The sequence below is a fragment of the Cryptomeria japonica genome, chromosome 8, assembly GCF_030272615.1.
Source record: "Cryptomeria japonica chromosome 8, Sugi_1.0, whole genome shotgun sequence".
In the NCBI taxonomy this organism is placed as follows: Eukaryota; Viridiplantae; Streptophyta; class Pinopsida; order Cupressales; family Cupressaceae; genus Cryptomeria; species Cryptomeria japonica.
Window position 1 is genome coordinate 523333991 of NC_081412.1, and position 17018 is coordinate 523351008.

General features: G+C 35.8%; 1 protein-coding gene across 1 annotated transcript in view; it reads right to left on the reverse strand.

Annotated features, from left to right (window-relative positions):
• The window catches only part of LOC131055930 (uncharacterized), a 58893-nt gene extending 42947 nt beyond the window's left edge, over positions 1–15946 (reverse strand). Inside the window, exon 1 of the mRNA XM_057990254.2 lies at positions 15486–15946. Within this exon, the coding sequence (XP_057846237.1) occupies positions 15486–15667 (182 nt within the window). The 5' untranslated portion in view covers positions 15668–15946. The remainder of the gene's footprint in view (positions 1–15485) is intronic.
• Between the last annotated feature and the right edge of the window lie 1072 nt (positions 15947–17018).

The following is a 17018-nucleotide window of genomic DNA, read 5'->3' on the forward strand; positions in this document are numbered from 1 at the left end:
GTGATTGTTGATGGTGGATACCCATAGAATATTAGAATGCCTTGAAGGATGTCATTTTTTCAAAAATGTGCAAAGTAGTACCATGTGATGTTCCCTGGGGTTTTATATTGCAATGTTCCTAGGGTTTTATCTTCTGCCCTAACCAGATATAATGTCCCCTTATTAACTTGACTGTTACATATATTTCTGTTGTTTTAAGTTTCGATTCAGTGTATATATATATATATAATCTCAAACACTTGAAGCCAAACTGATTGCAATTAACAGACCTAAAAATTTAATTATTTCTGATCTACAATACATTCAAACAGGGACCATGCAAAAGATTGAACTTCTGAAATCTATCGTTAGTGAAACAAACTTCTGTACTGATATATGAAAACTTTGTAATCAATACACCACAGCCCGCACCAACAATTATTTCTTTAGTTCAATGAGTGTTTGCTGATCATCCAACTTATGTGACTATACAGCTCTGTAGGACACAATATCAGATTTGCAAAAATCTGTCCCACTTGGAGCAATGATTGTCACAATCCTGGCAACTTAAAGCCTGTAAATATATGCAGAAGATCTATCCTTACAAAACCAGACTTATTTCACAATGATTATTGCCAGCAATTTTAAGCAATATCAACCCTTAAAGAGCAGCCAATGAAAATCTAAATCCAGATCAATACTATGTAAGCAATTGACACATCAACAACAGCAAGCATGGACTCTGAAATGCTTCCAAGTCAATAATCAATGGCACTGAGCAAAATGCCTTATACAGACTAAAAATTAATCAAATCTACACAATGGTGATCTCCATGTGAAATCACTGTAAGGAATTATGTGTTTCCGTCCCCCAATTCCAAACCTAGCTGGTTTTCATCCTCAAATTAATTGAACCAAAGTCCATTGCTCCAACAAACAGTAGAAATCAGATAATAAATTGATTGATCAATATGCCTCCTTGCTTGGCCTCTCTTTAAGAGTGTTTCCCCCAAGAGTCATAACTCTTCAAATTTCCTTCATGACCCTTGATTGATATTTGAGAGTAATTATATAAAATAAACTTCAATTATAAGAGACCTTATTTTATAGTTTCACTTTACTTGAGGCCCTTCTTTATTATAATTACATTTTATAATAACACTTAAGAGGCCCTCTTTTATGACATTATGATCTCCTTGAGTTATTATTATACTCCCAATTTCTAGTGCTGAATTCCCAAGGTCCACGGGAAATGAATGTTGGGCATTTGGGTTTCAACTTGGCTCCATTTCGAGTGTACATTCTCCATGAATGTCCTAGCTACCTTACTATATACCAATGGATAAGCCAGACTACACAAAAATGTCATTATTTGGGACGTCTATCAACAAATACCATGATGACACTTGAACCCTCAAACTTTGGCAACTTTCAAATCAAGTCCAGACACCTCATATTGATAATTAGGTATTAATAACAGTTGCAGCACTGCCAAAGGCTCAACTCTTTCCCCTTGTTCCATTGTCATGGCAACATTTTGACACAAATTCTTGGGCATCTTCCTTTATAACTTTCCCAAAAGAAATCCTTTTTGAGCCTATGATAAGTCTTCAGAAATTCAAAGTAACAACAAAATGAAGATGCATGAAGTTAGTCAAATTATTGTTTCTCCATATGAGTTAGTCAAAGGTTATGCATGCCACATGCCAACTGCTCTATAATCCGACAAAACATTATAACAAACTGAAGCTTAATACAGAAGAAATTGCAGCTCTATGCAGCATACAACTTAAAAAGCAAACACTATATAAAAAACATTCTACAAAAGGGTACCTGAGAAATCTTCAGAAACAAACTAAATCCAAAAACTAAAAGACAAAATCACTACTGGGAATTGTAATCCAATAACAATGATTAATTTAAAAGTCAAGAAGTGTGTGGGAAGCACGAACTCCTTATTTTTTTCAATCTTCTATGTCAACTTCTTTGATAAGTTCCCTATCTTTTGGCCCTTGGTGTCCATTTTGCTCGAATTGATTTGCTATTTTCCACGAATGCTTTCACTTGATTTATGGTAACTGCTGTCCTCACAGTCTTGCATTATTCCCTCAAATATAATCCCACATTATTGCAATCATCACAATAGTAAAAGGCAACATTGTCCATATGTTGCAACACGCAAAAAAGAGAGACAATAATGGAAAGTGAGGGAAAAACAACATATTACTATTAGAAATTGGAACATGCTTTATTGGATTCAACAATTTTATCCTTAAAGAAAACAATGGTTAGATTATTTATCTCAAGTTCGACTCAAAATTAATAATTACAACTATGGCCATGTGCCTACAACATCACCACAACCTATCCTACTTAAGAAAGATAGAAACCTAGGATTGCATCAAAATCCTGCAAAGAAGTGCATATAGTAGACTCGTCATTCTTAAAAAACATAGCCTAAAACTGAATAATCAAAAGAAATTATAGGATTCCCTTAAAATTGTGGTAACTATCACCATTAGTGATAAGCCATCAATCCATATATAACCTTCATAAGTATCAGTTTATAATCTTTTTAAACTTTGAGTCCGTGTGTTTACATGCCTTTACTGCTTCTTATTCATCATTAGTGTTTTGTCACATAGCTGTCCCTTTATTGTCATATGCAACCTTTGTGTTGTCTTGAAAGTGTGATAACGTTTTCTCAAGTTTCCTAATTGTTATTTTCATAATAGTGAGGCTCTCCATATACTTTTTACCGCCATAACAGTGGGTTTTCTTGATGGCAAGGGTATCTATACAAGTCAATCTTTGTATGGCTTTGCGGTTTATTTTTGTTGTTCCAGCCTCAATTTTCAGTACCACTAAGTTCCACATGGCATCCCCAAATATACACAGCTAAACACAACACTTATCTTATATTGTGCAAATCATAACATTCAGTAAGGATCTGCATCATTTATCACCCAAACATTTTCTCAAGTTTCCTTATTGTTATTTGCATGATAGTAAGGCTCTACATAGACTTTCTACTGTCCTAACAGTGAGTTTTCTTGATGGCAAGAGTATCTATAAAAGTCAATATTTGCATGGCTGTGTTTATTTTTGTTGTTCCAGACTCAATTTTCAGTACCACTAAGTCCTATGTGGCATCCCCAAATATACATGCCTAAACACAACACTTATCTTATGTTCTGCAAATCATAACATTCAGTAAGGATCTGCATCACTTATCACCTAAGTATATTCCATGCTACTTTACCATGGCCATAATACCATGGAGCAACCCATATTTTCTGAAGAATAAATCTTATTACTCATGAAAACAAGTTGAGGCAATCTTCCCATGTAGGTTTCTTCATTTTCAGAATTTGTAAGTGTGATCAAACCCTGGAAGTCTATGTGCCCTCGTTGTAATGTCTTTCTTTTTATTGCAGATCTTATTTCTATTGTTTTAGTTATGTACCAGATGGTGTGAGAAGGACATCATTTCATTCATTACATTTTATCTGATATTTTGTCACTGCCATCCTCCTTACTGTTTTTACTTTAGAGCCTCCATTGTTGTCGTATCTTTATTAATATTATTAAGGCTCTCTTGAAAAAATAAAAAGCATTCTACACTGTCAACCACTTTTGATATTCCATCTTTGTTTACATTGTCTTGTTATTTTTGCTTCTATCCCTATCCTTTGCCCATCTTTGAAATCAAAACAAAATAATCTGATGGTTTACTCTTTGGAGTACTCTTATCTTGTTGACAATAGAAAGAACCAAGGAAAAGAGATAAAGACCAGTACAATGACATTTTGACAAGATTGAAGCTGGTATTGGATGAACACATGGACACCTTGCAAGAAGCATATTTATATACCCAAGAGTCTAAAACAAGTTAAAGCATGGTAAGAACAATTCTCCACAAGGATGGAAGAAACTAATGGCATATGAGAAAATGTTGTGGAGTTAATTAAACAACTCCCTTCAGATATTTGAACAACGCATGACAAAAATCTATCTCCCAACGACTTCTTTATATAGCAAAAGTAAGTAAAATTGTCAAGACAGTAGTTTGTACCCATTCAAGTGCAACTTCTTTGCTTGGCCTAGATGGATTTAACTGTACGTAATATCCCTCACCAGGATTAGGGCAAATAATTTTAAAAGATTTAAATATCTAAATGGTAACCATACAAAACCTTAATTTGTTGCAATGTTTACCCATAACAATAAACTTATAAAACCCTAAAAAATATAAATATTCACACAGCAATATTAACTGCACATGCAAATGAAAACAATAAATCTACAATACACTCTTTACATTTGTGCGTCTACATGGAAAGCTCAAATCATAGACCAACCTTGCAAACGAAAATAGATAATAAATATGTATTTAGAATTTTACTAACGGGCTTGAGATGCACTTACAAAACATTGTTATCATAATGGAGGCCATTAATGGTGATGATCACAAACCCTAAGGATATAGAAACTTTGATTATAAAATACCTCTCAAAAGAACAAATCTAACTGGTATTGCAATGACCATTTATCACCTTAATGTCAATTACAGCACAAAACTTACACTTAGGGCAACTGGAAGTATTGTGGGGACTCACTGTCACCATTATCAGCCACCATGAAAGCTCAATTGCATCTTTTGTGTAAATCTACCTTTACCATTGAACAGGGTTTCATCCTCCAACGATATATCTATGGGGGTTTTCATCCCCCAACCTCCCAAATCCATAAGGAGAATTCCCTATAAGGGGAATTCCCTGTGTCAAAAGGAGTTAACAAAGATAAGTGAAAAAAATTGATGTGTTCTCTTTGCTGCCCTCTGAAATTTTCCTAGCAACCTAAATGCTAGGTACAATCCTTTCCCTCCTGTAGACAACTATATTCTCCTAAATTGTAAGATACTTCAACTAAGTTCTCAAAGAAAATTCCCATGAAAAAGGATTTGATTGTAGCAAAATTAAAAAATCTATCAAATTTTGGAATCAAATATGAATGTCCCTTTCTAGATTATAAGCATTATCCTAAATCTTGTATGCATAACTCAATTTAATTTCCTACTTTATTTGTAATGATATATAAGGTGAAGTTGTTTGAAACTCGTTTCAATTGGGTGCTTATGATTTTCCTCCCTTGCCCTCAATTGTAGCATGTCACAAGATGTGCAAACACATCACGAACAACCAGCTCCCTGTATGCCATATATTATAGAGTACTAATGCACATTAAAAAAGTGCACTTCAAATAATCCATACATTTCAGCACATCAAATTGTCTAACTTCAAGAATCGTACCCCTAACTCTCCACAAAAAAATAAAATAGTCAATAGTGTCAATTAGTTTATCGATTATTCACTTCAAACCAGAACATACACAAAATGTCACCCCTGAAAGTAATGCACCCACAATTACATTTAGGCCTGAAAATACGTATACTACAAGGGAAAAAGGGACAAGGCCAGGGCAAGATTTGGATAGATTTTGTTTTAAAGTGTTTCCCTTCCCAGCATAGCCAAATTATGTACCTCTCTACAACTTATGGGTTGGTTTCCTACCTCAAACAATTAAGAATAAAAAATTAAAAAAAAACTCAAAATATCAATGAGAGGCTTCAAAACTCCAAAATCCAAATAAGTCAAATTATAGTTCACAAACTTGAAATTTACTTTGACTCGGGCTCAGCAAACTAAAAATCTTCCAACTTCAAGAACTTGGCAACTTGAAAAAAATACTTAAGTTTCTAAAAAAATATATATTGCTTATGAAAAATTCAACAACAAAATGTATAGAATGAGTCTATAAAACATTGCAAAAGTGTTTTCCATTAGATTTGAATACAAATACAGTGCAAAATTCCATCAACATGTGAATACAACAACTAGCTAATAACTATTATGATCTTATACTGATTGTCTTTGAAAAATCATCATTATAAATTGCATGACTAAGCAAGGTACAAATTACAAGAACTTACAATTTCGCCTACCCTACTTTAGTGAATAATTAGGGAGAGGTCTAAGGGATTGAGCTTAATTGGTTAAAGCATTGAGTTCTCATTGTGGAGACCCAAGTTCAAATCCCATAGGGACATCTAACATGGAATTCTAAGTTGTGATTCTTGGTCTTCCATAGTTGGCTTCTAGTGTGGAGGTGGTTTCTAAATAAGTGGATTTCTAAGTTGTGACTCTTGGTCTTCCATAGGTGGTTTCTAGAGTGGTTGCTTGAAAGGAGTTGGTATTAGTCTTACCATTGTGCTCACAAGAGCTTGTATTGGTTTCATGTTGATGCTCATATGAACAGAATATTTGTAAATGATTATCAATATAAAAAAATTATTAGGGACAAAGTCTAGCTCTTGCACTCTACTACAACTCTTCACTCAACCTGTAAGTTTGCACTTGAAATTCCACCCTAGTACTAAATGGCAAGGACTCCTCTATCGCATGCTAGGCATCATCTACAATGAAGTCGTTCAATCCAATCTTTCTTGCTTCTACCATATCCACACCCTTAGCTTGCCTCTCGAAATCAATAGTCTCGTCCTTGGTGAACAAGTAGGTCTCCTCTTCCTACATAGTCCAATCACTACAGGGATCAATCATTCAGTTCTATAAGCTCTCATGGCATTTCTTCTACCTTTCTTGTCCAAGGTAAACGGTTATATTTCACAAAAATTGTCATTGAGGTGCTACTGAGTCAACTTATTGTGTTCCTCCATATGAACGACCTCAAAAAAACTCCAATTGCACTCACATCAAGAAGTGTTACAAGAGTGAAACAAAATTTTAAGGGCCATCTTTTAAAGATTTATGGTAGTTCCACCTCAATCTTCCCACAAAGAACCTACAAATAGGATATTCTAAAGTTTGTAAGTAGGCAGTAATAATAATTGTACTTTGTAACTTGTAAAATAAAGTAAAAACTCCAATTGTTGTTACTTGGTGTCTAGATTGATCTCCAACAAATAGCTAGCACCAAAGAAAAGAGCCTCCTCTTAACTTGCTTGTAATTCTACAACTCTAAAATACTAAAACCCCTCACCTCAAACACTCGTGTCATCCTCTCAATGCATGTTGAAAGGCCCTCCATAACCTCCCCATTAACATTTGTCAAGCCGTCTAAGAAGAAAATCTTGAGGTTGAGGTAGTGGTTGGTGGAGTTGATTGTTCCACCTATGATCGATGATCCCACAAATGGATAAAATTTGTCTCTATCCTCCTGCAATAGTTTTGGATGACCTCTTTGACCCTATCCATGGCTTCATAATCTATCCCATTGGTTTTGCTCCCCATCCACCAAGCATAAAACCCTCACCAACAGCTCAAATACCTACAAGTATAAACAAGTTAAAGTTACAAACTTGCAATTAAAGTAAATATTTTCGAAATTTAAAAAATAAAGGATTCAATTTAAAATTTAAATTAAAGTTTGAAATTACCTTGATAATCTCTACAACTCTCTTCACAAAGGCATCACCAAAAACTATCAATTTAGTCCTATTGATGGTGTTTTTACGCACTATGCAACACAGAATAAAATACTAAGTATTCTATCCTCTCTTGAACAAAGACTCCCAAATGCTAAGCTTTGTGATCAAGTGGGACGACTCCAAGGTTCTCTAATGTCAGGTCTTGACATGCTCTTGGATGGACTCAGTTGTATATGATGTGATATTGTTGGGATCACAAGGTGTACTTACGTTGAATGCTCGAATGATGTTGGAACGTGGGATTTCACTTGATTGAGAAAAAAAGGAAAAAGGATAGGGTTTAGGAAGCTATTCTAACTCCGGGAATGTAAGAGCAATGGACAATCTTTGATGAAATTCAACTAAGCCTTGCTTCGACATGCTATGAACATCTCTAGAAGGCTAGTGCAATCTCCTAAGGATAGCTTTATGATTTTCAAATCACCACCACAAGCATAGACACCATCAAGTTGATGCATATCAATGAAGAAGCGATAATTAAAGTTAAGCTTGGCTAAATAGATCCAGTTGACTACGCAGCGCACTTTACCATCGGCAAGGTGTTAGTAGTATGGATATAAGAATTTCACTAATGATCATACACAAAGTTCTTCCATTTGTCTAAACAACATGAAAATCAAATTGAGAAGTAGAGACCATGCAGATTGTTGAATCATCATATCGATTTCACCATATCTTCAATGAAGTTTACATGCTTCTTGCAACAATGTCTTGGCAACAATCTTTGCCTTCTCTTTCTACTCTACTCTAATTATTTGCTTACTACTTATTGATCAACTACTGTCTATTCGCTACTAACTTTTACAAATCAAGAAGTGGAGCCTTATATAGTGTTCTCATTACAATTGAATGGCTCATATTGATTTGCAATCAATGGCCAAGATTGAAAGATAGAAACCCTAATTAGGGTTTGTTACACCCATTGCAAAGCATTAAATGCTTGACCAATGATAAAATTACATTTGATGGGACGCGTCCTTTGAAAACTCAACCAATAGATGACGAGGGTAGGTACTTCGAACTTTGTGCCCATGTGGTAGTTATCTCCTTCGATGGATGAGTCAGGTACATTGAATCTAGACGCCTTAGCTCGATGTGATTGGATAAGTGATGACTAGCGCCACCTCATCTTGCTCGATTCTTGTAACTCATCACAAGTTGTGAATGTAAATGAATGAGGCATCTCTCTTGATACTCAACATTTCCAAGCTCCTAATGCGATGATGACTTTGCTCATGTTGATCTTCTAACTTTGATTAACTCTTCTGAAACTATCTTTTGTCTTGATCACTTACATTCTAGAGCTTCTATCTGGGTATACTGACAATGATTCTTGGATCCGAAGGAAATTCAAGATTGTGAAAATCTCCACCCTGAATGGTTGATGTTGATGCTATCCTTTGTCTTGATGTTGCATTGGTCTTACTCCTTGTGTTACTTTGTCGTTGTGATGATCTTCTTGTTGTATATGAGTTGATTGTCTCATTCTTCTAACTTTGATTAACTCTTCTGAAACTATCTCGTCTTGATCACTTACATTCTAGAGTTTCTATCTAGCTATACTGACAATGATTCTTGGATTTCCGAATGGTCGATGTTGATGCTATCCTTTGCCTTGATCTTGCATTGGTCTTACTCCTTGTGTTACTTTGTCGTTGTGATGATCTTCTTGTTGGATATGAGCTGATTGTATAAGGTATTAAGGTGACATTTAGTTAAAGTGATTTTTATTAAGTTATCAAAATATAAATAAAATATTCGTTGATGACTTAATATTAATTAATTTAATTAAATAATTAAATATTATATTGTCACTTTATTAAATAAAGTTTCCATTTTTCAAGTCGGCCCTATCTTCTAGAAAGTTCTCGGAGATCTTTATAAGGAGGCTTGCTGGGAGTTGTAAGGTATGCTTTTGATTTGATAAACGCTTGGTGATTTCTGGAAACAAAAACCTTCAGGAGTTTGATAGAAGGACTGGACGAAAACCTGGTTCTTTCTAGAGGTGGATTCGCGACGGAGTTCACAACTGAACAAATTTGTGAAGTCTCCATTGGAGACAAATTTGTAAGGTTACGGTTTGTTTCAGAAATAATTGCGGATATTGATGATCAATATTGCCTTATGACAGGAGACATTTATATATGGTTGAGAGCTAGTTGCATGTGTGCTTTGATTAAATTATAAATTCATTATTGGTCTGCTGTATTCTGAATTGCTATATTTTCCATAAGGAGTCTGTGTGATTGAATTGATATGAAACTCTTCGGTCGATATCAATATAAGTGCTAGGTGGCGATATTGAGGCAAAAGGGTCGATATTTCATCAGGCAATAAAAGAAGTTTCAGATAATAAAAAGGCACAAAGTCCATTTGCTGGAAATTATATATGTTATACTTGGCGGCGGCAGTTATTGCGGGAGTGATAGTTGAGGGAAAGAATCCCAGACTATTGGCGGCGGCGGCATATCTGTCAGTTCGCAGGGGACAGACATCTATCACGAGATAGTTTTCAGAGCGAGGCAAGAAGATTGGCGACTCCCAACGCTAATAAATCGATCTATCCGTATCTGCCCTTGACTCGTGAACCATTGTAAGAGCTATGGTGTTATGTTGATGTAAGTCTGTTTGAAGCTAAAAGGTTGTACTCAATTTGCTGATAATAAGAATCAATGATAGTTGCCTTCCAAACTGTTTGGTGTTAAATCTGTTTGTAGTTCAAAACCTGTCTACTATTCAAGTCTGAATGTAATAACATTTCTGGAAAGGAAAAATAATTCTATAAGCCAGGGAATTTTTCAGGATCAGAGATATCTCAGTATATTTCAGGCTTCGGGATATTTTAGTGGTATCAGAGCTTAAAGTCCTGCCAACCTGTGGGGACAATTGATGAGTGAAATTGCACAAAGGTATCTTCAGAGAGAGAAGAAAAGTATCAGTATGGGGGATGGAAAGGAAGATGCTGCTAAAGCCTTCTACAAGAGATCAGAAGAGCTGCAAATTACCATGTCTGAAACATTGAAGGAAATGGCCCAATTGTTGAGCGGTCTCAATCAGAAACAGAGTATTAATATGCCTGCATATGACAAGAGAAAAGGACAACTTAACCAAGCTAATGAGATGGACCGACTTCATGCTGAATATAATGCTTTGAGTACAGCAGTCCGTGATAACATGACCTTCGCTGAATACTATGGCCTAAAAACAAAAGGAAGGCATAAGAGGAAAGGGTATTGTCTTAAAGACAAATTGGATGGTGAGACTAATATGAATGAGAAGAGTAAACAGCAGAAGTCAGAAGAAAACTTAGAAGCTACCTTTGAAGAAAGGACAGAAAAGAAAGAGGAGCCAATTGTTTATGATTTGCAGCCTACATGTGGTCATGGCAAAGACAACAATCAGCCATGTGAGGATATGATCAAGAAAGAATCGACTATTGCACCTAAAAATTGAGAAAACATAAGTCTTCATGGCAACTACAAGGTTGAAGAAAATGCTTTCTCAGAGTTGGTCAAACCAGCATTAACTGATCTGCTATGTAGATGTATGAATCCTACTAATGTTCCATTGCATGAATCAACTCTGTATCATATTGATAAAGAATCAAACTGGGATGAAGTTCATACATATGAAAGCAATATAAAAATTTGGTCATGTAGTAAGATGGACTTTCTTTGCTTCATACCCCTGATTACCTGGGAGAAATACGTGTCAAGATCATGTAAGGTATGTTGTCTTAGAGAATTGATTTTGGAGACTAGGAGATTGCCTAACAAGAAGGTCCTGCAGTTTGATAATGTTTGGTTTGTTATAGATTCTTCACCAAGGTGTTGGTTGGGGGCAACAAACATCATAGCCAAACAAGTGCAGGTATGGATCAGTTTAATGACAGCTAAAGCAGCTAGAAGAACATGTGACTTTCAGCTGGATACACCACATAGACCAGCCCTTATGAGGAAGCAACTATTCATGGATGAAGATGCAATAAAGAACAATGAAGACACTTTGAAGAGGCAAAAACATGATTCTGATTTTTTGAGTTTGACTAGCATTCCTTGCATTCAGGACACTCAAGAATGGATTGATAAGTATGGAGTTAAAGGTGATAATTCAGATTGCTCAGAGTCTTATTTTGCATCAGCCATTGAACAAGCACATGAAGTAAATGACTCTACCTACTATTATGACGGAGATCCTTTGACTGAGCGTGAAAGTGACCAAGCTTCCAAACATGGATATTGTGGAAAAGATGTCATGGAGGAAGCTGATCAAAAGAGGCATTATTATGAAGACAAATCAGAAAAAATGTATAAGGATAATAGGCCCCTTGAGTCGCACCATTTAAAAGGTCAATTGAACGAAAATGAGGATATGATTATTGCAGCCCTAACCCACTTTGATGACACTCACAAAATGATAACAAATTATTGTTGGAAGGCACAAGGGAGACACAAGGACCTTGATGGAATAATATCTGTTGCAGACTTACAGGATCAAAGACCACCATCTATTGAATTGCAGCTAGGGGCACCAATATCAAAGCCTTTTGCTAATTTCAGTTCAGGGCCTGTTGTTGCTGCATCATTGGGACAGGTTTGTCTGCATACTCATTCTGGAAAACTTCTTGTTGTAAAAGTACAGAGGCCTAGGATGCCATTGATGCTGGCTCTTGATGCACACCTTATACGCATTATTGGGGGCCAACTGAAGCACTACAACAAGGCACAAGGAGACTTGTTAGCTGCAGTAAATGAAATGGTTAGATATATGTTTGAAGTGATTATATCCATGAAGCACAGAGTGCTGAACATTTTGCTTCTCTCTATGACTTTGATGCAGATTACAAAAGCTCACTTACAAACAAGGGAGTTGGAGGAAGCAGTAATAAAAGAGGAATAAGTACACCTAATTATGGTTCTCAGCATAAAGGTAAAAGCTGGTTGAAGGTGCCAAAGATTTACTGGGACTTCACTTGCAAATCTATCCTCACAATGGAGTGGATAGATGGTGTTAAACTGATAGGCAAGGAAGGAGTTGAAGAAGCTCATTTGGATGTCAAACAACTTGTTGATCAGAATGTCTATTGCTCATTGAGACAAGTACTTGAAGAGGGCTATTTCCATGTTGGAAATCTTGTGGCTATTAGTAGTGGATCACTTACTTACCTTGAAATTGATATGCAAATTATTTTTGTTGCTATGCAAGCATCATTTGGTGATGAAGCAACAAAGTCTCAGTTGGACTTCCGGGGTATTATGAACCAGTCAGCTGAGGTGACATACAAGTACAATTATTTTTTGCCTGCTGACTATGCTTTGGTGGCAAGAGCTTTGGAATCTTTGGATGGAACAGCAGGGTCACTTGATCCTGACTTCAAAGTAAGTGCATATCCTTATATAGCAGACAGACTGCTTGCAGATCTTGATCTTGACATGAGAAAAATATTGAGGGAGCTTCTTAAACAGAACAATACTGTTGCTGCAACTACAGTTGATCTACTTGATTTTATTTTCTCAGGCAAAGGTGAAAGGGGCTGGGTATTCCTAATTCAAGATATTGTCAATGCAGTGGATACATTATTGCAGCAAGAAATTTTAAGTTATCTTTATCTTGAGACAAGTGAAGTTGTTGAAGACAGCAATGTCTCTTATCAGAAATGTAGGTCAAATAATGAACATGTCTCCCAAAATGATTCAGCTTGTTTTAAGCATGTGGACACTCTTAGAGATGCTACTGTTACACTTCTACTTTATGACTCATCAGTGGAGTATAGAGCTGCTCAGTTTTCAGGATATCAAGTGTGCAAGATCAATGTTCTTTATATTGAATAGTATTTATTTGGAGTGGATAAGTTTCTGCTGAGCCTTGATACATGGCATGATGAAACCACAAAGGTTTTGGGTCGTCTTCTGAGGACAGCAGCTGTTTGGGTGTTTTGGAGAGAGATGCATCATCTCTTTATAACCGGAGGTTGGCATAACAATAAGGCTCTATCATCATTGGTCATTAGAGGCACCTTTTACATCATCATAAGTCTGATTTTCAGATTCATGGGTGTTGTTAGAGTTTCCATCAGCAGCCTAGGATGGCCTGATATGTGTTTTCATACACCTTGTATGAGTATTTCAAACATCCATGGAAGATCGTGTGGAGTTGGAGAATTGTTTGTTATTGATAGCTTTTGAGATACCTCTATTTCCTTATTTTTGATGAATGGGACAGCGTGATGATTTGGGCTCTATTAATTAACTTGATGGTGGGAAGGTTTCGGAAAAACAGAATTGCAGGGTTTAGTACTGTAGGTTGCATTAGAATGGAGCAGTGGAATGCTACAGTGTTTTTCATATGGCTAGTTTGGCATCCTGGTGGTACAACAGAGAATTGCTTGAGGACAAGCAATGTTTGGGCCGGGAGAACTGTAATGTCCCCAATTTTTAAGGTGACATTTAGTTAAATTGATTTTTATTAAGTTATCAAAATATAAATTAAATATTCGTTGATGACTTAATATTAATTAATTTAATTGAATAATAAAATATTATATTGTCACTTTATTAAAATAAGTTTCCATTTTTCAAGTCGGCCTTATCTTCTAGAAAGTTCTCGGAGATCTTTATAAGGAGGCTCGCTGGGAGTTGTAAGGCATGCTTTTGATTTGATAAACGCTTGGTGATTTCTGGAGATGAAAACCTTCAGGAGTTTGATAGGACTGGACAGAAACCTGGTTCTTTCTAGATGTGGATTCGCGATGGAGCTCACAGCTGAACAAATTTGTTAAGTCTCCATTGGAGACAAATTTGTAAGGTTAGGGTTTGTTTCAAAAATAATTGCGGATATTGATGATCAATATTGCCTTATGACAGAAGGAGACATTTATATATGGTTGAGAGCTAGTTGCATGTGTGCTTGATTAAATTATAAATTCATTATTGGTCTGTTGTATACTGAATTGCTATATTTTCCGGAAGGAGTCTGTGATGGAATTGATATGATACTCTTCAAAGTTCCTAGTATTGGTCGATATCAATATAAGTGCTAGGTGGCGATATTGAGGCAAAAGGGTCGATATTTCATCAGGCAATAGAAGAAGTTTCAGATAATAAAAAGGCACAAAGTCCGTTTGCTGGAAATTATATATGTTATACTTGGCGGTGGCAGCTATTGCGGGAGTAATAGTTGAGGGAAAGAATACCAGACTACTGGCGGCGGCGGCATATCTATCAGTTCGCAGGGGACACACATCTATCGCGAGATGGTTTTCAGCGCAAGGCAAGAAGATTGGCTACTCCTAACGCCAATAAATCGATCTATCCCTATCTGCCCTTGACTCGTGAACCATTGTAAGAGCTGTGGTGTTATGTTGATGTAAGTCTGTTTGAAGCTAAAAGGCTGTAATCCTCAAACAAATTAAAATAGGTTTTAAAACATAGCAACATAAATAGCTCAAACAAATTAAAATAGCTTTTAAAATATATTATATATATATAATGTGCTGAATTTACAATAACAATACTTCCTTTTTTCTAAATCAGATTTTTAACATTTTTCCTTTTATTTTTTTATTTTTTAATCTGCGCCAAATGAAGCAGGCTGTCCATTCCTCAAAAGGAGGGCTTACCCTCCAAATCCCCTAATCCCTGAGATCCAGACACCTCGGAATGCGTCACCAGCTAACACTGAAATTAACAGAAAGAAGACGACTCCTCTGTTTTCATTTTGTCAACGTTATGTTAATTCGTGGCCCTCCATAACAATAATTTTTCAAATTACATACAAAGTCCTTCAATGAAAATCAAATGGAAAATTTTAATAATGCCCTCGAGACCGGAACAGTTTATGGGGTCGCTGAGCATAACTAAGATGGACTGCACACAGGATAACTCCTTGTTCCACATCGATTGCATCTCTCCAAATAAGGGTTAGACTATCAGGCAAAATTGTCATACCCTCGACCATATTTACTTTTCCTTGGAATGAAAATAAGAAAAGAGAAACTCACAAGTTCAACAAATGCGAATGGGTGACCAAAGAATCCCATCGCAGAGAGTAGAAAAGGTTAACGTAAGCCTCCAAATTCCGCCGTTTACTGAGCATCCATGCAAATACAACGACAATTCCCTCACTGTTGCCTTCATCTTCGCTGATTTTCTTGCCCCAGTAAAAATCCCCCGCCCGCCACATTACTCTGATTGCGCGGCACGATTCTGGTGCTCCTTGGTTTCGAACCCTCGCCCTACCGGCCGGATCGTATTTGCAATTCCTTATAAAAAGCCACAAAATCAACCTCCTAATTGTAAGCAATCCATGCTGCTCGCTTGGATAAGGTCCTCCTTTGACACACGTATTTCATAATTCATTATCCTTGTATAAATCCTATGCTATAAATATACTCGTACGCTTTCAAAGCGCCTGAAACTTTACGCTACTACTGTGAAGCAGACAGACAGAAAACGACGCCAAAATTTTTTGGATTTTTTAGCGCACCCTCGCTTAACTGACAGTTGGCATCCTAATGAACCGAAAAAAGCATACTTTGGGCAACGTCTATCCAGCTCTCTTGGGTGCACATTTATTGTATTTATTAATTAATTGAAATTGAGTATATTGTTTTTGGAAAATTTTAAATATATATTTGATTTATGATATGAGATTTCCATAATCCATGGAATTATGTGAACAAATTTCTGGAATCGATTGTGTGTTTCGGATCACATTCTGTGATCCATCATCAAGATGAATGAGAGCCATAAGAACATAAGATTTAGTGATGCAGACCAGGTGGAAACTCAATCTTATGTTCTCCTGGCTCTCATTCACCCTGATGATGGATCACAGAGTGTGATCCGAAATGTTGGTCCAAAAACTCGCACACAGTCAATTCCAGAAGCTTGCTCACATAATATATATTTGATGTTTTTTATTATTGAATAAATAAGATAATAAAAATAAGATTATATATATATGATCTTTATTTATTATTTAATAAAATGAAAGTTTTAATGGTATCTACCATCTATTATTTTGTATGTACATTTGATCTTTATTTATTATTTATTGAAAAGAAAATAAAATGAAAGTTTTAATGATATTCGCCATCTCCTATTTAGTATTTTGTATGTACATTTCATCTTATTTATTATTTAATGAAATGAAAATGTAATGAAGTTTTCGTGATATCCACCATCTACCCTTTTGTATTTACATTTGATCTTATTTATTATTTAATGAAATGAAAGTTTTAATGATATCCATTATCTACCACTTTGTATGCATATTTGATCTTATTTATTATTTAATGAAATAAAACTGAAACGAAAGTTTTAATGATCTCCATTGAATGATAAAGATAATGGGACCTAACAGTTGAATTGTTCAACAAGAAACGAAACTAACATCCAACAATCCTCAACCCTTATCTTTAAATGTCCCCTAATTCTTTGTTCATCATGGATCTTCTACTATGAATTTTAATCAAAGTCTACTTAGCACTCTAGATGCACATTTGGATGTACATTTGATCTTTATTTATTAT